The following is a 22062-nucleotide window of genomic DNA, read 5'->3' as shown; positions in this document are numbered from 1 at the left end:
GTTTTGTTCACTGGGCCTCAATGAGGTATTCAGCCTCTAAAATTAGCATCGATAACAGGATATAACAGCACTATGATTTGATAATAATATTGTATTAGTAACAGCTAATTTAATAGTAATAATAAAGAGGGAATAAGTGACCTGAAGTTTTCTACATTTCAAATGGTATTCAGGAATTTGGACCAAAACAGTAACAAACCAACATCTTTTTTTTTTTTTGTCACACAAACAACAATAAACTGTTTTAATAATGAAACCATATTTTTGGTTTTTACTTGTCGGTGCAAACTTTAAACTGATTGACCAGACATGGATGTTAACTGTCAGTGAACATCTTAAAGCTTGAATTTGTGCATGACAAAAATCTTGCACTTTAATTATGAGGAGACAGTTTCATTTTGTTTTATAGTTGGATGAAAAACGTCAGATCAGTAACTGACAAACATCCCTGAAAATAGGACTCAGGTGATTTAGTGTTTCACTCCCACAGAGTTTAAAACTGAGAAACAAGAAGAAAACAAAACAAAACAATAAAGCCTGAATCAGCAGCAAAGTGGGATGTTTCCTGACTTTGAAGCTGCATCACGGGTCAAACTCCAGAACTCCAGAACCATTAGATCCAATAAAACGCGATAACATCTTCCATCAGATGTCGGCTAAATGCCCTCATCCCCCCAAACTGCACGAGCACTGTTTGCAGCAGACATCAGTTAAACATCTGTAGGCTTCAGTCCCAAACAGTGATCAATCAAGTGATGTCACTTCTGAGCAGCACAGTGACTTAAACTGACAAGGCAAATCAGTGGAGTGACCCTTTAAAAAAACAAAAAACAGATACACATCTTCATTTTGAATCTAAACCAAAAACCTCCCAATTTAGTTGATCAAATTAATCTTCATTTAATGAATCACAGAGGGGTTTTTTGTGAACCCTTCCTAAAAATGTGAAATTTCTCCCTCACTCACACTAACATGTTGGACGCCAATATCAGTTCCCCCTCAGTTTGTGTGCTGAGCTGCAGATGAAGGAAGCAACACAAAGAGGGAATTTGGTGCTAAAAACACAAGAACCTGGAAGATCTCCAGCTGATTGGATGAAGCCAGGCTCCATTCAGCTTCACAGAGACGTTCTGTCTCTTATGGTCACATCCAGTGTGAACAGGATGGATGATGACAGTGTGAAGAACCTCGTTGCTAACGGGGATCAGACTGTTCTGTTAACTGTGTGTTTTTACTGTCATATTTTGTTATTTTAGTTGTTTAAGTGACTTTTTCATTTGGGTTTCACCTTGAAGGCTGAAAACCCAGCGCTTCTCTTTATTTCCTTATTATCTGAAAATTACATTTTTCCTCTGGTTTTAGTGACTTTGAATAAAAACTACAGAGCCCAGCTGTTTTAGAAAATGACTGAGACTTAAAATAAAACAACAAATAACAATATTTGTGACCTGCTTTTACTGATTTGCTTATGTTTGTAAAAGTGACGTATTGATTTGTGCTTAAAGGTGTTCAGAAACGGCCGTTTGTCCTGTTTGTCGCGCCTCCTTCCACCAGTTTACCCGAGTAAGGAAAACTAATTTGATTGGTCGTTATCGAGTGGGCGGGATATTCAATGTTTGGGCCGGGACCAATGGGGCAGTTGTCGGTCTGAGAAGTGAAGCTCACTTCCGCGTTCAACAAACTGCAATCCCCTCGGATTCCTCTGGGGGCTGGTGTCAGAAGGGAGCATTCCCCATAGACCCCCATGTTAAAATCGCCGACTTTACATCCTCAGTAAACATGTTAAAAGCCTGGTGTCAGAACGTTTTCTGGTCTCAATCGATAGTTTCTACCCCCGTACACACTCTGAGGGGGGTGAATTTTTTTTTTTAACTCTACTGTTTTACTGTTATTAGGTTAAAACTCTGGCCAATTAGGGCGCGGAAACGTTGAGTGACAGGTCCGAGCAGCTCCGTGGACAGCTGCTTCGAGGCCAGTGGGCGGGTTCTCGGCCGGCCAATCCAACATGGCGCTGTTCAGGCCGCCATATTGGAGTCACAAAAACGACTCCCCAAAACCAATGGGTGACGTCACGGACGCTACGTCCATTCTTTTTACAGTCTATGGGCGGGACCGAGCTCGGTGTATGTATGTGTGTGTGTGTGCGCGAGTGTGTTTAGCTAACATAGCTAACTGTTAGGCTTACTACGTTACAGCTTGCTAACTTAGCTAGTGAGGCTAAGTGATGGAGCGCAGGGATCTGGAGGAGGAGAGAGGAGGAGAGACGGAGGAGAGTTTGTGTCGGTGGTGGTGGACGAGTCTCCTCGTTTTTCTCAGACGTTTGATTGACAGATGACGGATCCAATATCATTGGCTGATGAATCGTGAACAACGTGACGCATAATTTGTGCGCCTGCATTATCCAATGTGAAAGAAAACTACCCCACTTTCACCCCGGATTTAGTACTCTAAAATAGAATTTTGCACAAAGTTTAGGCTACATCGTCTGATAGATGAATGATTACACTAATGTTAAGACCCATAGTGGGCTCAAAATCTATTTTCTTTTCTGAACACCTTTAAGCTGGACAAACAGGTAACTCAGTAACTCAGAAACGAAAACCTTTTATGGTGACATTTCACAGGTCTTAAAATTCCAGTTTATTTTTAGAAGTTTCCTGGAAATAACTATAATTAGTTTATAATAACAAGTTAAACATGAAGTGATTAGTTGGTGAACTTGCCGTGATATAAGTCGAGCTAATGCAATAGGTTACCGATGACGCTTCTATGCAGACGACAGCAGATAAGATAAACGTAAAATACATCTGCACACCCACATATGACTAATCGCAAATGAAGAATAAAGTTTCAAATAATAACTGAACAAGTAACAAATATTTACTGGAATAATCTCTCTGATGGAAATAAGTTGAAAATGAAATGAACTTTCTCCTGTAATTAGCGCCAAAGCTTCTTTCCAGGAAAGTTGGAAGATGTTTTTCAGAAATATTGGACCTGTGAAATAAAGTGTTACCAAATGTTTAGTGGCATTAACTAAATCTTTGTCTTGCTCTCTTTCTTTGGTTTGTTGACTAGAGATTTAAGGAAATGCAGTTTAACCCTTTAGTGTCCTGTCCTCAGTGGACTTATCAAAATAGACAAACATGACTTCAGACATAATAAGTTTCCCGTTGTGTGTTTACAACCGTGTCCGTGTTTATTTTCAATAATTCTTCCCATACATATAAACAACCTGTACAAAACGGCCGAGCCTTCGTCTTTTGTCTGTTTCGTTTATCGTTCCTTTTTTGTTCACAACATACAACTTGCATCATGATAACAACAATCAGCAATATCATACACCCACTTTGCAATAGTCAAACTAAACATTTTTTGTGCAATACAAAATAAATGTACACATACTTTTAATTTTTTTTCCCAAAAAAATAAAAAAATTGCTGTTATTTACAAATCCCACAACAAAAAAGTAAACATTCTCCACACCAGTTTTGCTTTTTATGTTGAACTCAGCAGAAGCGTGTTCTCTTATTATTAACATGTTGTATACTTTGAGTTTGTACAGATATTTTTTTTTAATTATTATATTTCACCTCATGTAGTGTGGCTGCGAAACAGAGGAGCTATGATACGGTTACTACATGAAAAACCTTGAAAAACTCAGAATTTATTCTCTTCATGTCTATATGTGGTGTATAAGTGTATAACGTACTACAGTGTATAATGTATGCCCCATTCAAGTATTACAACTGTATCACAGGACTGTTAGTATTTAGTTTTTGTCAGTAAGGCAGAAATGACATTTGCATGACGTGAATGGTTTCAATTTATTGATCTTTTTTTTTGATCGCTGCAGAATTTCAGCTTTTCCACTATGGACGATGTCCATAACAAAAAGGTTAAAGATTTTGAATTGAATCCGATTTTTTTTGTTCTTTTGTTGTTGTTTTTTCTGGTTCTAAAGAACTTTTTTTTCCTTTTTTTTAACGCAGGAGCTTCGTTAAAAGAACTTTCACCTGCTGATTATCGTCATTTAAAATAGCTTAATTGTATCTGGGCAGAAATACAGTGATAACACCAGACGAAATCTACAAACCACAAAAGGTACTTTACTACAACCAAAAAGATCAGTTGTGAGAAATAAAATCTATACATATATTTACTGGAGATTCACACTTGTTTTTGAAGAATGTGAGACATCTAAACATCGTTTTTCCTGTTGCTGTCGTTTCGAATGTCCTCACGTCGACCTCAGCTGTTCCTCGGCTGCACGGTTTCGTCTGGAAGAGGCAGTGTTTTATGGCAATAGAAGGTAGAAGTCACGTGTGCATATCATGCTGCACTAATATAGTGCAATGTAGTGCCTGAAACAAAGCAAGGGTGGAGGCAGGCAGGCAGTGGTTTCCATGAACAACTGATTGCAGGCTACTCCTCCATCAGCATCGTACAGATCAGTTTATCCCACAAACTCAGGCCTGTGCGCCTCGGAATCAAGCAAACGAAAAAAAAAGAGAAAGAAAGAAAGAAAGAAAAAGAAAAAAAAAGAAAAAGAAGAGAAGAAATGCCTCCCTTTTGTTCAAGACTGTAAAAGAGATTTGAGTCAAAACCCAGTTGAGGATTGAGAAAAAGGAATCCAAACCTTTTTATGGAGATTTTCCTCTCCCTCCTCCTCTTCCCTGCGGTGACTTTTGGCAACGTACGAGCCGTCAGAGCATCCTAAGCCTCCAGCTACTCAGCATTTTTAGGGACAAGCAGTAAAAGCGTGGGGGAAGAGTTGGAGCTCGTTCTGCCATGTTCAGAGGCAGCAGGAGAGAGCCGGGTCTGACGCCTCTCTAACGGGTCCTGTGATCGAACGCACGTGGACGTGTCGGGGGCAAAGAAAAAGAAAAAGAAAAAGGCATTTGGTTGAACACGGTGGAGGTCATGAAGGCTCTGGCAAAAAGAAAACGTTTAAAAAAAAAAAAAAAAGGGGGGGGGGGGCTGAATGGATCCCTACTTGAAATGGTTAAACCTCACTAGTGTCTCTGCTAAGAGGATTTGCTGTAATTTCTCCGCTCTGTGACGTGTCCATTCACGATGCAAACATCCATGTCCTTCACTGTAATGGCGTGATGAAGTGGGTTTCTGTGACAGGTGGAGCGTCTCCTGGTGGGGTGGGGGGGGGGAGCTACATGTCCGTGTCCCCGTCGTAGGCGAGAGTCAGAGGTTTTAGTCGGTTGTTTTGCTGCCTCTGTCTCTGAGGTCTCTTTGGCTTTTTGCTGCGTGAGGAGATTAAAAAACAGTCAGTCAGAGCAGAACTTCAGAGAGACGAGCTCAGACACATTGGACATGCACTGACACAGGCTGCAGGTGACTGTGGGTGTGATGTGATACATAATGTGCAGGTGGGGACACAGACACAAACACAAAAACTGGAGGAGCTGCAGTTTTCTGCACTTATTTCATCTGAATAAGTAACTACAACACTTTAAAGTTATACTGACGCTGACGCTTCCCTCTAGACTCTGATTCCCTACAAAAATGAATCAACTTCTACAGTTTCTAAACCAGAGGTGTCAAACTCATTTTAGTTCAGGGGCCACAGACATTTGATCTCAAGTGGTCTGGACCAGTAAAATAACAGCGTAATAAACTATTAATGAAGAGAACTCTACATTTTTCCCTTTGTTTTAGAGAAAAGAACAACTACTGTACATTCATAAGATGTTCACAGTTAATGAACAAAACATTATTAACAACCTGAAATTTCTTGAGAAAAATATGTGAAGTTTCAACAATATTAAGCCTCTATGTTATTTTCACACTGTGCAAATTCATCCTGCTGTTATGTACTCACTTTATGTACATTGTGTAGAGACACAATAAAGAGGCTGGCGTTACTCAGGACGTGACTTTACTGCAGCTCGGCGCGCGTACACACACAGCAGTACAGGGTACAGCGAGGGACACACAGGTAGGCAGCTACGGAAGCCTAAAGGCAAACGCGAACTCCAAAACAATACATTACACCTGCGGGCCGGATTGGACCCTGTGATGGGCCGGTTTGGGCCGCGGGCCACATGTTTGACACCCCCGCTCTAAAAGAATCAGGTCGTCATTAACTTACATGTACTTTTCTTATTGTCATCAAATCTCAAGAAAAGACCAAAGCTAATGCTTTTGTTTTTCATTGGTTCTTATTGAGCAACTGAAGATGAAAATCTTAAAAATGACGGTCACAGGTTTAAAGTTTTCGGTCTAAAAACGTCTGTATGATTCCCCTGTAGGAGCTGGGCTCTGGGGTTTCTCTTTAACAATAGTTAAACAGGAGTAAATCATGTATTTGATTAGGATTATTTGGTTTAGAGCCAGTCCTACAGACACCAAACACTAAACCACCACAGGCTGCTTTCCATCCACCTGTTTTTATGGCTGAGGTGGAGAAGTTGTGATGTGTGTGTGAACAAAATGCAAAAGACACTGAATCAGAGATTAAATAACATGAAGCCTCTGACTGATGTTCACTGCAGAGATGGAAAACAGCCACATGTAACAGTCTAACACACTTCCATCAGGCTGTTTCTACTGTTTAAGGTCCAGCTGTTGAGTTAGCACCAACAGCTGTTCATCACAACTAACTGATTAAATAACTTTTAATATTTCTAATTTCTAATAGATGGAAAAGCTTTTTACTTTACTTCTTTCTTTCAATTTTCTTTATACAATAATAATAATAAGAAATCACTATTTAGATAAAAACGTAACAATGGACGTGGCTCACTGATTAACTCTGGACATGAATTAAGCTGTTTGTTGCTGAGGTTCCTCAGGGTTTTGGTCTTTTCGTGGCTTTGTGACAACAACAAAAACACAGACAGATCAGTTCCAGCCAGTCAGTGACTCATCTGTTTGGAGAAATGACCGGAACGACCCACTGACCCCGAGACCTTCAAACCACCTTCAGCTCACCAGGAAACTGCAGCTCCACACACACTCTGCTCTGCAGCGGGAGGAGACTGAGTCTAGAGCGGGAGCTACATCTACCATACACCGCTACACGTTCCTGGATGTTCACACAAACACAAACACTTTGTTTGTTGTGATGAAAAAGGACTTGATCTTAAAGCGTTTCAGGTATTAGTGAGTTAATTCACACACACACTCTCTTTGTGCACGTGTCAGACATTTGTTCCTCTGCCTCCGGGGGAAGAAGCACCTTCAGAAGACGACGCCTGGGTTCTTTCTACCTCTGTTCCTCTGAGCTGTCGGCGCCGCCCCGGATGAAACATCACTCACTCGTGTCTCAGAGCAACACGCTGTGTAATGTGCTGTTTTATGTCCTCTAGAGAACGGCTCAGAGAGACAGCTGAGCTAATATTTAGCAGTGCCATCTTCATCTTGAATTATCTCCATCTTTTAAAGGGATACGCCAACATTTTTGTGTGTGTCTTGCCTCACTCCCGAGTCCATGACAAGCAGATAGACACCATCCTTTTGACTGTGCGTGCAGTAACAAGGGACAGTAGAGTCGTATCGCCCGTAATTAGCTTAGCTCAAACGCTGGAAGTGTATAGGTAGTGTTAGCCTGCTTCCACCTAAAGTCGTCAAAGAAACTCTTCAGCAACTCTAAACGGAAACCGGCGGGCCGATCTTTGTCTCAGAGCTGACAAAACTCTCCGGTAAGGCATCTTGAGCGGTCAAATGCCGCTAACGGGACGAGATCGGTCAAAACGGAGGGTTCAAGCAAAGACGCTTTATTTTGGTTCAAGCTAGCTACATCGAGGGTAGGTTAGCTTCCTGTTTCAAAGTAAAAGCACCAATTCTATCGTCATGGTTTTCTGTATGTAAAGGGCAACGGATGTTTTATTTTGTGAAAGTAACTGGAAGTGCGTTGGTCACAACGGCTAGCTTGAGTAGCGCCAAATTCGTCTGAACAAAATTGTTAACAGCTGGTATTTAGACAAATTAACGACACACTGCTGATCTAAACGGCTACTTTCTCACCTAAACATGTTTGAAATGTTGATATATTTAAAGAGTTTAGAGATAAAATGAAATCAGCTTCTGACTGCTGATTTCGGCTCAGGTAGGAGGCAGGCTAACACTACCTATACACTTTGAGCTAAGCTAATTAGTGGTGCGCCAGCTCTGCCCGTATCTCCCTTGTTACTGCACGCACAGTCGAAAGTATGATGTCTATCTGCTGGTCATGGACTTGGGAGTGAGGCAAGACACGGGGAAAAAAATGTTGGCGTATCCCTTTAACTTAATCTCCAGCTGCTTGGGTTAATTAACTCTTCTAAACAAGAGGAAGTGTCGGACCACAGAGACAATGATGGAGTCGTCTCTGGAGAACGGCAGGAATATCCTGGAGAGTCTGTAAAGACAATCAGACGAGTCCACGGGTAGTTTTCTCTGGATAGTTTCAGTGTTTACAAAAATCAAGCATTTAAATTAACAGAGACCAAAAAAAAAAAAAATCTGCTGCCACAAAAATCAGCTCGGCTCTTTCATCTATAGCTTTGGCAAAGTTCTTCATGTTTGCAGATATGGAGTAGAATACACCACTCAGCCTGCAGGAAGTGATTATTTTCAATGAACTGTTTTCTTTTTTTTTGTCTGCAAAAATTTTTAGAAAATAGTTTACTAAAAGCCTATCACTATTTCCCAGAGCTGAGTGCTACTGTAAACAGCTCCTTTCTGTCAGCCGTCCAAAACCAGCTAAGAAGTTTCATCATAAAAGTCAAAGGAAATCAGAAAAGTCTCACATTCCAGATGCCTAAATCAGCAAATGTTCAGTGTTTTTGCTCAGAGAATGACTCGCAGGATTAAACTGTAGTTTCTGATTCATGTAATGAACCGACTCCACAGATACAGACAGAGATCCAAGTCCAGTTTTGTGCACAATCTTTCTTCAAAAGCTCAATAAAAAGAAAATAACATCGACACATGCAACATTTGAACGTTTGAAAACAATGAGCTCATAATATGAAAGGGCCATGATGTGGGAGGAAGGAAATGAGTTGCCCTAGTTCCTCTTTCGGCCACACGAGGGCAGTGTGAGACCACGGCTGAGAGTCGGTCCGGGAGACGTCAGCGTGTGTGTGGATGTGAGTCTGCTCCGTGGCTCAGGAACAAATGATCTCATCGGCTTCATCTTTCACTAGAGACGTCTGCACCACAGCTGCTACAAGTCTGTGTTACAGCTACATCCACCTGTGGAAAGTGTGTGTGTGTGTGTGTGTACACAAACACACAGTCACATCTACGAGCATGTGACGACACAACGTGACCATGAGTGGAGCAACACTGTGTCACTCCACGGCTGTATGGAAACAGGCTCATGTGCCTGTGGTGATTTTCCACAGGCTGATGCAGCAGACGGTGGAATACTACACTATATACTATATACTATATATACAATACACTACTTCACCATGTACACACCTCCTCGTGAAAGAGACCCATCCATCACTGATCTTTATGATCACATGAGGCACTAAGAGGACATAATGTGTAGAAATAATAAGGTCATGTGCAGGATTAAACAGGAAGTTTTACAGTGACTTGCAGCCACCGGGGAAGGAGGGGGGAGGGGGGGCCGTGGTTCTGAGATGAGATCATTTAAAGTTTAAACTGGATAATTTACTATGACTCTGAATTATTTGGATGTGGAAGTTGTTTGACACTGAGCTCTTTCATTATTGATTCATCTGCCAACTTTTTCTTTGATAAATTAATTCATCGTTTCCAGCAGCAGGTGACATTACAATATAAGTGATGTCTTTAGATGTTGTCTGTCATCCAAGCAACAAAACTCAAAAGTATACAGTTTGTAATCAATCAATACTATAATGGGAAACTTTCCAAACAATATAGGTCAGCCAAATACAACTTCTGTAGAACAAGAACTTCTATTTGTAAAAGATTTGTGCTTGTGAAGGAGAACTGAAATGTTTTCTAAATGGGAACACAGTTCATTTAGATGAGTGAAACTAGTGAAACTGGTGAACTCTGGTTGTGCTTGTGAACTTTGAGCAGATCTGTGTTTCTCCTGCACACAGCTTCATATTCAGAGCTCAGACTCCAGAGTCACATCGATCTCTTCCTGAAATAAATATTTCTACTGATGCATGTTTAGTAAAAGACGTCAGTATTTCTTCTACCACGTCGGATTCAGTGCCCTCTTGCTTTACTGGTTGTTGGATGTGTGGGATGTTTAAAGCTGCTGCGGTTTGATCACGTTCATCAGGTATGAGTCACTTTTAGAGGAGGGTGTGTAGCAACCCAACATGTAATAACGTCCAATAATGTCATCATTTTGGCCATTTAAAATCTAATAAAGCCAATAAGATATTACATTATTGGCTGGTTATTACATAATTGGCCTAGTATTAAAACTTTTGACATTGTAATAACTGGAGTCGATAATAAAATAATATATGTATCACTATATGCTTTTTGATTTTGATTTTCAGGGTAGAAGATGTCACAGTTCTGCGTTGTGTGCCTACAGTATGTCTCATCTACACTGAGAAGCAAACTGCTACCATGCTTCATGATAAATACGATAAGCTATCAACATATTTGTTGTTATGTAACACGTCGAGGTTGTAACTCATTGACATCTTCTACCCTGAAAATAAAAAATGAATAAATAAGGTGATACATATGTATTATTACATTATTGGCATCACTTATTACATTTGCAAAGGTTTTTTTTTTAATACTAGGCCAATAAACTAATAACCAGCCAATAATGTAATAACTTATTACATTATTGGCAAAAAAAAGTTGTTATGTTATTGGCTAAAACATTTTAATACATTATTGGCAAGTTATTGGCTTTATTACATTTAAAATGGCCAAAATGATTACGTCATTGGCTGTTATTACGCCTTGGGTTGCTACACGTTGTAAACAAAAATGGGCTAAAACCATCTCAGTTGTAAACAGCTGTGAGGTCAACAGGTGAACAACATCTAGGAGGTTGTGAGGCTCTGGAACATCTACATCTACCTATCTATCCTCCAGTCCTCACCTGCACCAGCACCTTCTCTCTGCTAGTCAGGGACGTGTGACACTTTTTCACAGAGGTCGCAGGGGAAAGGTCAAGAGGGGGCTGCAGGCACTTATACTGGAGGGTGTGTCGGGTTTGGTGGGGGCGGGGCAGGTGAGCCCGGGGGGGGCCTGACCCCTTCACATCCTCATCATTAGCTGCTGCTTTGAGCCAGCTCTTGGCAATCGGGGCAGGTGTAAATCATCTCATGTACACTGGGGCTCATCCAGACCGCCGTCCCGTTGGCGTCGACCTCTTGGGCCTTAAGAGAGCGATGCACCTTGGAACAGTAGCTGCTGCTCTCGTGTCGATGGGGCGGGGGGGGGGGCGCATAGAGGAAGCAAAGTAAAACACATAAAAAAACAAAAAAAGACAAAACAAAACGTGGGGCTTGACTCAAGGCGGGTGGGGGAGGGGGTTTCATGATGAATGAGGATGATGACAGAATAGGGGGAGATTAAACCGGTCCACTCACCAAGCTAGGTATATCATAGACACTATGAATATGAGGAGCACAAAGGCTCCGGCTGCTACACCATACACCCACATCTTCAGCTTCCCATCTGTGGAGGAGGAGGCCGGTCAGCACCAACAGCCAGAACAACAACGCTTCACAAACATCAACACACTGCCGACCGCTGCCTTTCTGATTATAGTAGTTACACTTAATAACAACACAGCCCACGGTTTACAGCGTAAAGTCACCGTATGAATCCATACGGTAGGCTACAAACTGGAAAACAGCAGGGACATCTGCACAGTTTAGGTAAAGGAGAAATATATTTTGGTAAATTATATACTGTAAACAATGGGTGGTGCAGGGACTTTTATATCAGGCCACCTTATACCCTCTACTTGTTTTTGCACATTGCCTGGTTGAAGGTTGATTTGTTTTTATTGTTTATTGTGTCTACATTTTCTGTCTGTTGAGTTTGTGTTGTGTTTGTGTCTTTGGTGTTTTAGCCCTCTCTACTTTCTTCCTTACAGGGAATATACAGGAATCTTGAAGTTCATTCTAATACCTTTTTAAGACTTTTTCAAGACCTTCTCAATATTTTTCAACACCTCACCGCCACTTCAAGCTGTAACCATTTACATCAGTGACACTTTTAACTGAACAGGTTTAGTTTGTGATAAAGACTATAGACCACTATGATACAACAGAATTCAAAATAGGCTGGGATAATAAATCAAAGGCAAAGTTTATCAAAAAACAAAACAAAAAAACATTGCTCCACTCAAAGAACAAAAACAACAATCTTCTTTTCTGTTTTTATGCACCAGTTCATCTTTGGTTTTTAATAAAATTAATAAATTCACACACTTTCACAATGTTTTTTAGGACTCAAACACTTGGACAGCTAATTCAGAAAAAATACCTTGAAAATCTAAGACTTTATAAAGTCGTTAAAATACTTTTTAATACTTTTTAAGGGTCTTAATTTTCCCAAAATTGATTTATCACCTTTTAATACTTTTCAAGACCCCGCGGATACCCTGTCCTTACTTGGCTGATGTAACAACTGAATTTCCCCGTTGTGGGATGAATAAAGTACATCTAATCTTATTATTATCTTATTTCAGAGTGATCTGATAATAAAGTATAATCTTAATCTTAATCTTAATCTTAATCTTAATCTTAATCTAATCGAACAAAGTTGTGGGTTTGATTCCCGGGCCTGAGGTGTTTGTGGGTGACTTAGTTTGCGTGTTCTCCCTGTGGCTGCGTGGGTTCTCTACAGGTTCTCCAGCTTCCTCCCACAATAGGTCGACCTGCCCCTGAGGGCAATAGGTGTGAATGTGAGTATGTGAAGCTGTTTGTCTCTATATGTCGACCCTGGTGACCTGCCCTGCTCAAGCCCTGCATGGGTAAGTAGCATGGATGGATGGATATTTATTACTATTTCGTAGTGAGTATGATAAAAGCTGCTCAGGGTTTCACTCTATAACAGCTACGCTTCTATTAAAGGGGAACTATGCAAGTCCAGTCTCTTTTCCTCTGTGTTGCTAACCCTCCTCTCGGCCATGTGCATTTGTTTACAACGAAGCCGGTGAGAAAGCAATCCATATAATGTTATTTATCATATACAATGTTATGATGTGTATTTGTGTTGTCTCATCTGTCATAAACAAGAGACTATGTTTGTGTGGCGGTGCCGGGGAGACGAGAGCTGGGACACCGGGTCAGAGGCTCTGAAGTTGCAAAGTTGTTTTTCAGCCCCAGAGACACTAGGTGGAAGGCAGAGAGCCTCTATTCTCCCTCTAACAAGTTACAAATCATTTATTTAACCATCACAATTACTCTGAAGCTGTTTATTTAAAGGACAATTCCGGGCAAATTCAACCTGGGGCTGTAGTTTCCTAATATTTCCTAATTCCTAAAATGCGGTTTTGAGGGATGTAAACAACCTCAACAGTGGAAATGCTGTCCGCTCCCATTCATCGCTGCCGTGGCGATGTGGGGATAGACACAACTACTGCAAAACAGGAGCAATTAAAAAGAAAATCTTCAGAATCCATCATTTAGACCTAAAATATTAGGTTTTGGAATTGTCCTTTAAGGTAAAAATGTAGCAGAGTTCAGGTGAAAGTCCTGCATAACTCCTCTTTAAAGGTTTAAATTAAAATAAGTGTGAAAAATGAAACTCATTGTGGTGGAGCACGACCTGCCAACTGTAGAGAACAGGGTGGTGAGTTTGTGGGCGCAGGAAACAGTGCACAGGTGTCCATTTACTTTCTGTTAATTAACAGTAAGGTGTTATACAGAAGAACAGAACTTATTTCTCCTTTTCTCTAAAATGCTGAATTGTTACTTCCTTGTTCTCCACAATGCTGTTTTCTTACGTACGGTTTCAGTCCAGTGGGAAGCAATAATCAATATTTTATTTACAGTGAGGTTCCACTGTAAACTGTGGGCTGTGTTCTGAGCTGTTGCTTTTGTTTTCTCTCTTTCTCCAAAGGCAGAAACATGTTTTAAATCTGTAATTGACTCTGTAATAGCACACAGAGCTGCGGGAAAAAAAACTGAACAGAAATGCAAACATTTGGATGATAAACGAGACAAAGGTTGGTGTGTGTGTGTGTGTTTGTTACTGACAGACGTTAACTCAATCTGTTCTGCACTCCTGCATCCTAAATGTTTATTTTGCTGTCATGCACCATCAGTCTCGCCGCAGACGCAGACGCACCCCTCAAATGTTAATGTGGCAGCAGCTCGGAGGCGGCAGCAGCGGCAGCGGCAGCGGCGTCCATACATACATCTGAAGGAGTCTTTGTCTGTCAGTTGTGTTACGTGCACAGTGGTGAGTAGAAAACGTGTTAAACCTAATGTTAATTAAACCTCCGTCGACGGTAAATCTGCCCCGACTCGGAGCGGGAGGAGGGAAAGCGTGCGCTGCTGTTGACGTGTGAAAACCTCTCGGCTTTATGTCTTAACTTCACTTCCAGGATTACGTGCTGCTCTGCAGGTTGAAGAAAGTCCACTAACTCTGGGCTCCCTAAAACCTTTTCACTTTAGATAAACTTCAAAAGACGTAGTGGGCAAATAAAACGCAGCCTGTTTCTCTTATCCACTTGTGCAAGTGGAAACATTCTCAGGACGAGTTCCTTGGCTTAAAACTTTCACGTAAACATGAAGTTGCAGCTTCGGGGAAGGATGTTGATGTTTCACTGACCTTTTCACTCTGCACCTTGGTGGTAATTACATTTCTCTATTTAAACTTTTATTTCTACTTTTTTTTTTACTTCCTCCACATGACAGACTCAGAATCAGTTTCATGTGGTGGTGTAAAACAGAAACCTCTGCATAGAGAACATTAAAGGGATAGTTCACCCAAAATTGAAATTTCACTCATTATCTACTCCCCCTCATGTGGACTAAGGGCTGGGAGAAGTTTCAGAGTCCTCCGTGGCTTCTCTGAGTTACAGGGGGTCTCGGCGTAGCAGTGCATGTCCATATAACGGTTGCAAATGGATACCAACTGTCTTCGTAACAAAAAGACACACCAAAAAACATCCAAATACCTCCATGCTGCTCGTATGTAATGTCCGTCTTGTATTGAAGCCCCGAAATGTGAAATTGTCCCGAAAAAAAATTAAATAAGTCTATAATTCAAGCTTGTTTTGTAGCGGAAGCTTCTCGAAGCTCCTCTTCCCAGTTCGTCAAATTTGGACAAACTGGGAAGAGGAGCTTCTGCTACAAACAAGCTTGAAATATAGACTTATTCCGGGGCTTCAATACAAGACGGACATTACATACAAGCAGCATGGAGGTATTTGGATGTTTTTTGGTGTGTCTTTTTGTTACGAAGACAGTTGGTATCCATTTGCAACCGGTCTGACCTATATGGACATGCAGTGCTGCACGGAGCCCCGCTGTAACTCAGAGAAGTCACAGATAACTCTGAAACTTCTCCCAGCCCTTGGTCCACATGAGGGTGAGTAGATAATGAGTGAAATTTCAATTTTGGGTGAACTATCCCTTTAAGGCAGTGTTAGTTATTCTATGGCAGTTAAACAGATGAAAGGTTTTCACTCGACAGCAACAACATTTCCTCAACTCTTCTTATTCTAACCTGTGTGAAAAGCAGCTGAATCTAAGTGAACTTGAACTCATCAGCGACAGTGTGATGTGGTTTTGGTGGATGTGGTCTGACCTGGGCCGTAGGGCTGCAGGTACCAGGTCCGTCCGCTGCGTCCTGGTTGGACGGCGCCGGGCTGGGTGGGGTTGACGGCGCGGCTGGTCTTCACGTCGCCCTTCTTGTCCCCCGCCGTGGGGATCTCCAGCACCGGGATGGGGGCGCACTGGTCCAGCTGGCCGGTGGGGGACAGCACCTCGGTGAAGCCGTCCTCGCACATGCAGATGCCGGCCTGCAGGGGGCAGCGCACAACCAGCTGAGACTGGGGAGAGCTGAGCAGCAGTCAAGACTGGAGGAGGAGGGGGGGCTGTGGTATGACAGGGTGGCTGACCCATTACTGTTTGGTCACATGCTCAACCCCCGGTGTGTGTGTGTGTGTGTGTGTGTGTGTGTGGGTGGGTGTGTGTGTGTGTGTGTCCATCTCCATTCAATCTAGATAAAAGCTTCAGCCTCCACAGAAACCAGCAGCGGTTCAGAGTCTCTGACCTGACAGACTCATTCTCATCTACTGTATCTCTACTAATACCTGTGTCCAACTACACAGCTCTGACCTGGACTCTACTCCCTCTACGTTAAGCCCTTATTATCCAGAATAGGGTTGTTGACCACGAACGCTCTTTTAGACCACTCCTGCTGTCCTCCTGGGTCAAGGAAGGAAGGACGAAAGGAAGGAAGGAAGGAAGGAAGGAAGGAAAGAAGGAAGGAGAAAGGGAAAGAAGGAAGGATAAAGAGATAGACGGAAGGACGAAGGGAAAGAAAGAAGGAAGGAAGGCAGGAAGGATGAAGGGAAAGAAGGAAGGAAGGAAGGAAGGAAGGACAAAGGGAACGATGGGAGGAAAGAAGGAAGGGAAAAAGGAAGGAAAGATAGATGGAGGGAGGGAACAGATTGGGTCAAAAAAGAAGGAAGAAGTAAGGACGAAGGGAAGGAAGGAAGGAAGGCAAAAAGGATTGTAGAAAGAAGGAAGGGAAAAGGGAAGGAAAGAAAGACTGAGGGAGGGAACAGACCAGGTCAACTGGATCAAAAGAGAAAGGAAGAAGAGGTAAGGACGGAGGGAAGGAAGGAAGGAAGGAAGGAAGGAAGGAAGGAAAGAAGCAAGGGAAAAGGGATTGTGGAAAGAAGAAAGGGAGAAAGGAAGGAAAGAAGGAAGGAGGGAGGAAGTGAACATATCAGAAGGACAACAGGAGGGTTTAGCAGCGTCTTGAGGGTCTCCACCAGAGCAGCTGGGGGTTGAATGTCAGTAGTCATCAATCTACACCAGTTAGCAGTTTATTGTGAATCTACCACGTCACAGTCTAATAGTGTTTAGTTTTAATACGGTCTGTGTTGAAACAGCTGTGTGGTCATCAGTGATGATGTTGTACTTGCTGTTTTTCAGTCCACAGTGGATCATATAAAGTGGAGGACTGGACACACAGTAATGTCAGTAGGAAGCTGGACATGAAGGAGGATTTATTCCACACTGTTAGTGTCAGGCTGCTGTAGCTGTGGCCAATAAACACACAAACTGAGTCTGGATTTATCTCTGGGGTCAGGGAGTCGACCTCTGACCTCAGAGGTCACAGCTCATCACATCAATGTGACCTGGTTACTCTGTGGCTGTAAACTCCACATAAGCACCCTTCACTGAGAAATCTATCTTTTATCTATCTTATATATATATAAATATATTCACAAGCTCTGGAAAAAATGAAGAGACCACTCCCAAAATGATCAGTTTCTCTATTTACTATTACTACTATTTATATGTACAGTATGTGTTTGAGTAAAATTAACATTTTTTTGTTGTTTTATTACCAATTATCAACTACCGACAACATTTCTCCCAAAATTGAAATAAAAATATTGTCATTTAGAGTCTTTTCAGACCTCGAATAATAATAATACAAAGAAAACATGTTCATATTTATTCCTAAACAAGAATATTTTAACTCAGGAAGAGTCTATAAATCAGTTTTTGTGGGATGAATGTCAATGTTTAATCCCAGCAGTGGTTTTTATAATCTCTCAGGTGATGACCTCATCAGTGTCTCATTAAGGAGAATGAGTTGTGTTTGTGTTGGTATTTAAAAAAGCAAAGAAAAGAATGACTGTCATACATGTAGAGATGCTTTTAAGAAACAGTTATGAAAAGTGGTCTCTTGTTTTTTTCCAGAGCTGTATATATATAAATGTGTGTGTGTGTGTGTGTGTGTGTGTGTGTGTGTGTGTGTGTGTGTGTGTATTAAAGCAGAAGTAAGCGATATATTTGTGTTAATCTAAGTCTTAAATAGTTATATCTTCCGACAGCAATCACTTACATAGAGTGTTTGGACCGAAACACGGGTCTGTCAGTCACTCTGCTCTGCTCTGAGCCCAGGAGAAAACTTTTCTCGTATCCTACAGTTTTTATCCAATGAGGAGAGAGAACGGCATGCAGGGCTGTGTGTGCAGCCAAGGGACGCCGTGAATGTGGCGACGTAGGGACGAGGACTGTTATGGTGCGTTCAAGGCAACTCGTATTTTTCCGACCTGTGAAGTCGTACCAGTTCGATCTGGTACGAGTTCACCGGTCGGACGTTACGAGTGGCCGTTATAGTGACTTTCAACAGGTCGGAAAAACACGAGTGGGTTGCCTGGAACGCTACAAAATCGTAAGTTGTGACTTGAAGCTTTAATTTACGGTTTCAAAAGCCTGCCTGGAACGCAGCATTAGCCAAAACGACCGGACCACTTACTTCTGCTTTAACTTTGAGATTTAGCAGCTGCTGTTTGGACAAAAACTGATTCTGGTCATTCTGATGCAGCGGGGCTGAGTGACAGTGTGGAGGAACAGGTTTTACGTCTCCATGCTGCCGTCATTTCATCCGATCCGGTGCTGCATTCAAATTCAATTCTGGCAGCAGTGTGTCACAGTGAGTACAGAGGCTGCCATTCATCCAGGTTGATGTCTCTTTATTGCTTTGTTTTTTTTTACTGTTTATTGGGGTTTTATTGCAGATTTCTGTCAGTAAACCACATTTGTTCTCCGCATGCGGTATTTTCTTTTCCTTGTTGTTGGTTTTAAGCCGATGGTTAAATCGGCGATGTGAGAAAAAAAAGGGCAACTCACCTCGCTGCAGAAAGACTTTGGCATGAGACAGGGGGGGTCACAGGAGCTGTTGTCCATCAGGGGGTTCATGGGAGAACAACCTCCTGCAGGTGGAGAGACAACCAGAGTAACACAATGAACATGAGCAGCGCTGCTCTCTGCTGCTGGGGGGCTCAGGTGGGAGGACGGACACACAACCTGCACATCCTTGCATCACATGTGCATTAAAAAAAGACATACAAATCTCTACCTGGCTGTTTATTCCAGGTGTGTGGGCACGTGTTCATGTTTTATGCAGCGGCCAGTGGTTGTGTGTGCAGCCGTCGCCCACCAGCTTCTTATAGAAATACGTCCTCACTATCTCAGAACAGTGTGTTTTATTTCTGACATATTTTGTGTAAATTTTTTACCTCCTACTACAAAACTGCCACCAGAGCCTGAGACACAGAGCTGCTGCTGCCCCTCAGTCTCTCACTTTAAACACTGTGTATTATGACTGTGGCAGAGCCCTATGTGCTGCCCCCCACATGTTTAAATGTGTGACACCTCATCGCCAGCCACAAAGTGTTTCTACCACCTGATTTTGACGTGATGTGACTTTATTCTGTGCATTTGTTCGTGCCAGAGAGTACTTAAATAGAAAAATGTAATCACTTAATCACTGAAGTGATTTTTTAAAGAGAAAATGAGATAAATTCTCTTTCCAGACTCAGTAAAATGTGACGGTTTACTGGTTCTCAGATTCTTCTTCTTTAGCGTTGAACTGAAGATCTAGTGTTTCTGTTTTGTTGCTCAGAAAACACAATTAATCTCACTTTTATTACTCCATCAGTTATCCCAGAATATAACCAGCACAATAAACAATGAGCATAATGGTAAGGTCATCCAGTTATTTACAGGAAAAAGGAGAAATCATTACAGAAAAGTCCATTACACATTAGTTTAGGGGTAGAAATCTGTTTTTTCTGTATCTTAGGTTCCACCAGATTTGTTTCAGGACCTGTTGTGACTCAGACACGCAACAGAACCATGTCACAGTGCCACACAGGCTCCATTGTTAGACTGGGAGTTACTTACCGGTGACGTTGAGTCCATCTGAGCGCTGACACCACATCTGGGGCCGGCTGGCGTTGGGACGAGCGCTGCTGAACCACTTGTACTCGTAGCATTCGCCCCCTGAAAACAAAATAAGAAGAGCGCTGAAGGAGCGTGAGGACAGTGGAGTGGGCGACTGGGCGTCTTCGCTGAAGACCATTAATCACATGAATGACAGATTAATAAAGCAGCTGCTAAGTTATGGTTGTGTAATAGGCTGCTGTCATATAATATCACTATCAGTGTGTCTTCACACAGAAGGGTCCAGCTCAATGTTTTAATCTCCAGTAAGAGCTTCTGCTTAATGACTTTCTATCAGTGCTATTATGACTTTATCAATATCTCCATCAGTGCAGCAAATGACCGGGTTTCCCTCCGGACCCGGTGCAGCCAATCGGCAGGCCGGCCCTGTCTCTTAGCATAAATGAACAATTTAACCTTGAACAAAGGGAGGATCTATCCTCCACAGGCCCCAGTACAGTATCAGAGCTGCCGTTGATGGCGCGGCTCTATCTGCACCATTTGTCTGCGGCTCAGACGACTTCTCTCTTTATGTTCTTCGCTTTTTCTCGTTTCCTTCCTTTTTTCCGTGCCGTGGTGCAGCCGAGGTCGTTTTTCACATGTGTTAAGTTATCGGTGAATCACTCACTCCAGCGGGGGCTCTGCGCCATCCTTTACGAGCGGAGAGGGTTTTACTGCTGTAGATATACTGTATTTATCAGAGGAGGAGCTGCTCTGCAAGCAGAAATAATGTCAGTCGCTGTGTTCACCCGAAAAAAAACTATGAGTGAGTCTCTGTCAGGGATGAAAGAGCTGACTTACTGGCTGTGTGAAAAAATGTCAGTTAACCACGTTCTATAGCAGCCTACAGGGTTTGCCTGTCAGATACACTAACACAGCGATGGCAGAGGAGCAGTGAGGGGACGATTGGACTGGTCTGAGTCAGGGATCAGATCAAATGACCTCTTTGACCATCTAACCCACTGGCTAGTTAGCTTGTTATTCAACTTAAAGGGAGCTATTGCCATATGGCTATTGCTGTAATCCCTGTAGTCTTAGCAGTAGGTTCATTACCTTTAATTGTCGATGCATGTTGTTTTGAGATCGGCGGGGCAGAGACGTGAGCTCTGCACGGCGCGCAGTATTTTCGCCGTTCCCTCATCAAACTCATCAAATTAACAATCCAACAACTCCACAACGCTCTGGTGGACAAGTTGTGACCTGCACATTCAACACACTGTGAGATAATAACACAACGTTATGAGACAGAGCTGTTTTCGAGGCAGCTCTTGAAATGCGTTACAGCACATCCTGAGATTGGACCCTTCACTCCCTTCAGTTTAGGTACTTGGTCACGGATAGCTGTGTTTCCATTTGTAACTGTTTCAGATTGTGTTTCTTGTTTCTTGGCATGTAATCACTTCAAATGACTGTAACCACTGTCAATATTTTAATTGGTTTGTAAACTCGACAACATTGAAAATGAGGGTGACCTCAATGTCTCCCGAGAGTAAATAAAGGTTATAATAAAATGCGTAGCTGGAACTACATTCCAGACACAGCTGCTAGGCGGAGTGATTTTAAAAACGCATAGCGTGGTGAATGTGCAGGTCAGAACTTGTCCACCAGAGTGTTTTGGAGTTGTTGGATTGATTGAGATTTAGTTTGATGAGGGAAATGTGGAAATACCGTGCGCCTCCATTGTGTTAGCTCAGCAGCTCGTGTCTCTGCCCTGCTGATCCCAAAACAGCTTGCACAGACAATTAAAGGTAATGAACCTACTCCTAAGACTACAGGGATTATAGCAATAGGCCAATTTGCCACAACGTTGAAATACCCCTTTAACACGCTGGAACACTAACATGTTCAAGATAAAACCTGCATTAACATCATCATCATGACCTGAGGTTAATCTCTCCCTCACTGAGCTGCTGCCTGGTGTTACTGGTGTTTTCCTTGGACTCAGCCTGATGTGAACAGTGTGTGTATGTGTATGTGCTCAGATCATCTACAGGCTGAATTAAATGCAAACCCGATCATATTTATAATGTGACAAACTGTACGAACAACCAACAGCTGTGTGTCTTCATCAACAACTGGAGACACGTGATACTAAAATTGTCTTTTCTTTTGTTAAGATGCAGAGAAAGCTGATTTTAATGCTCACTCTTGACTGGTGGATGAATGATAGCATTTTAATCATCACCAGTAACATCTGGGGTTC

The 22062-nt window shown here is 42.2% G+C and overlaps 1 protein-coding gene across 1 annotated transcript in view; it reads right to left on the bottom strand.

Moving 5' to 3' along the window:
- Positions 1-3178: 3178 nt before the first annotated feature.
- The window catches only part of thsd7ab (thrombospondin, type I, domain containing 7Ab), a 204359-nt gene continuing 185475 nt past the window's right edge, over positions 3179-22062 (bottom strand). Inside the window, exons 25-29 of the mRNA XM_085803520.1 lie at positions 19821-19919; positions 18765-18847; positions 15694-15907; positions 11514-11601; positions 3179-5258 (exon numbers count right to left, since the gene is read on the bottom strand). Coding sequence (XP_085659646.1) covers positions 5168-5258; positions 11514-11601; positions 15694-15907; positions 18765-18847; positions 19821-19919 — 575 coding nt within the window. The 3' untranslated portion in view covers positions 3179-5167. The remainder of the gene's footprint in view (positions 5259-11513; positions 11602-15693; positions 15908-18764; positions 18848-19820; positions 19920-22062) is intronic.

The sequence above is a fragment of the Trachurus japonicus genome, chromosome 16, assembly GCF_045865225.1.
Source record: "Trachurus japonicus isolate A0001 chromosome 16, Traja_1.0".
Taxonomy (NCBI): domain Eukaryota; kingdom Metazoa; phylum Chordata; class Actinopteri; order Carangiformes; family Carangidae; genus Trachurus; species Trachurus japonicus.
This window is presented reverse-complemented; position numbering and strand designations above follow the sequence as displayed.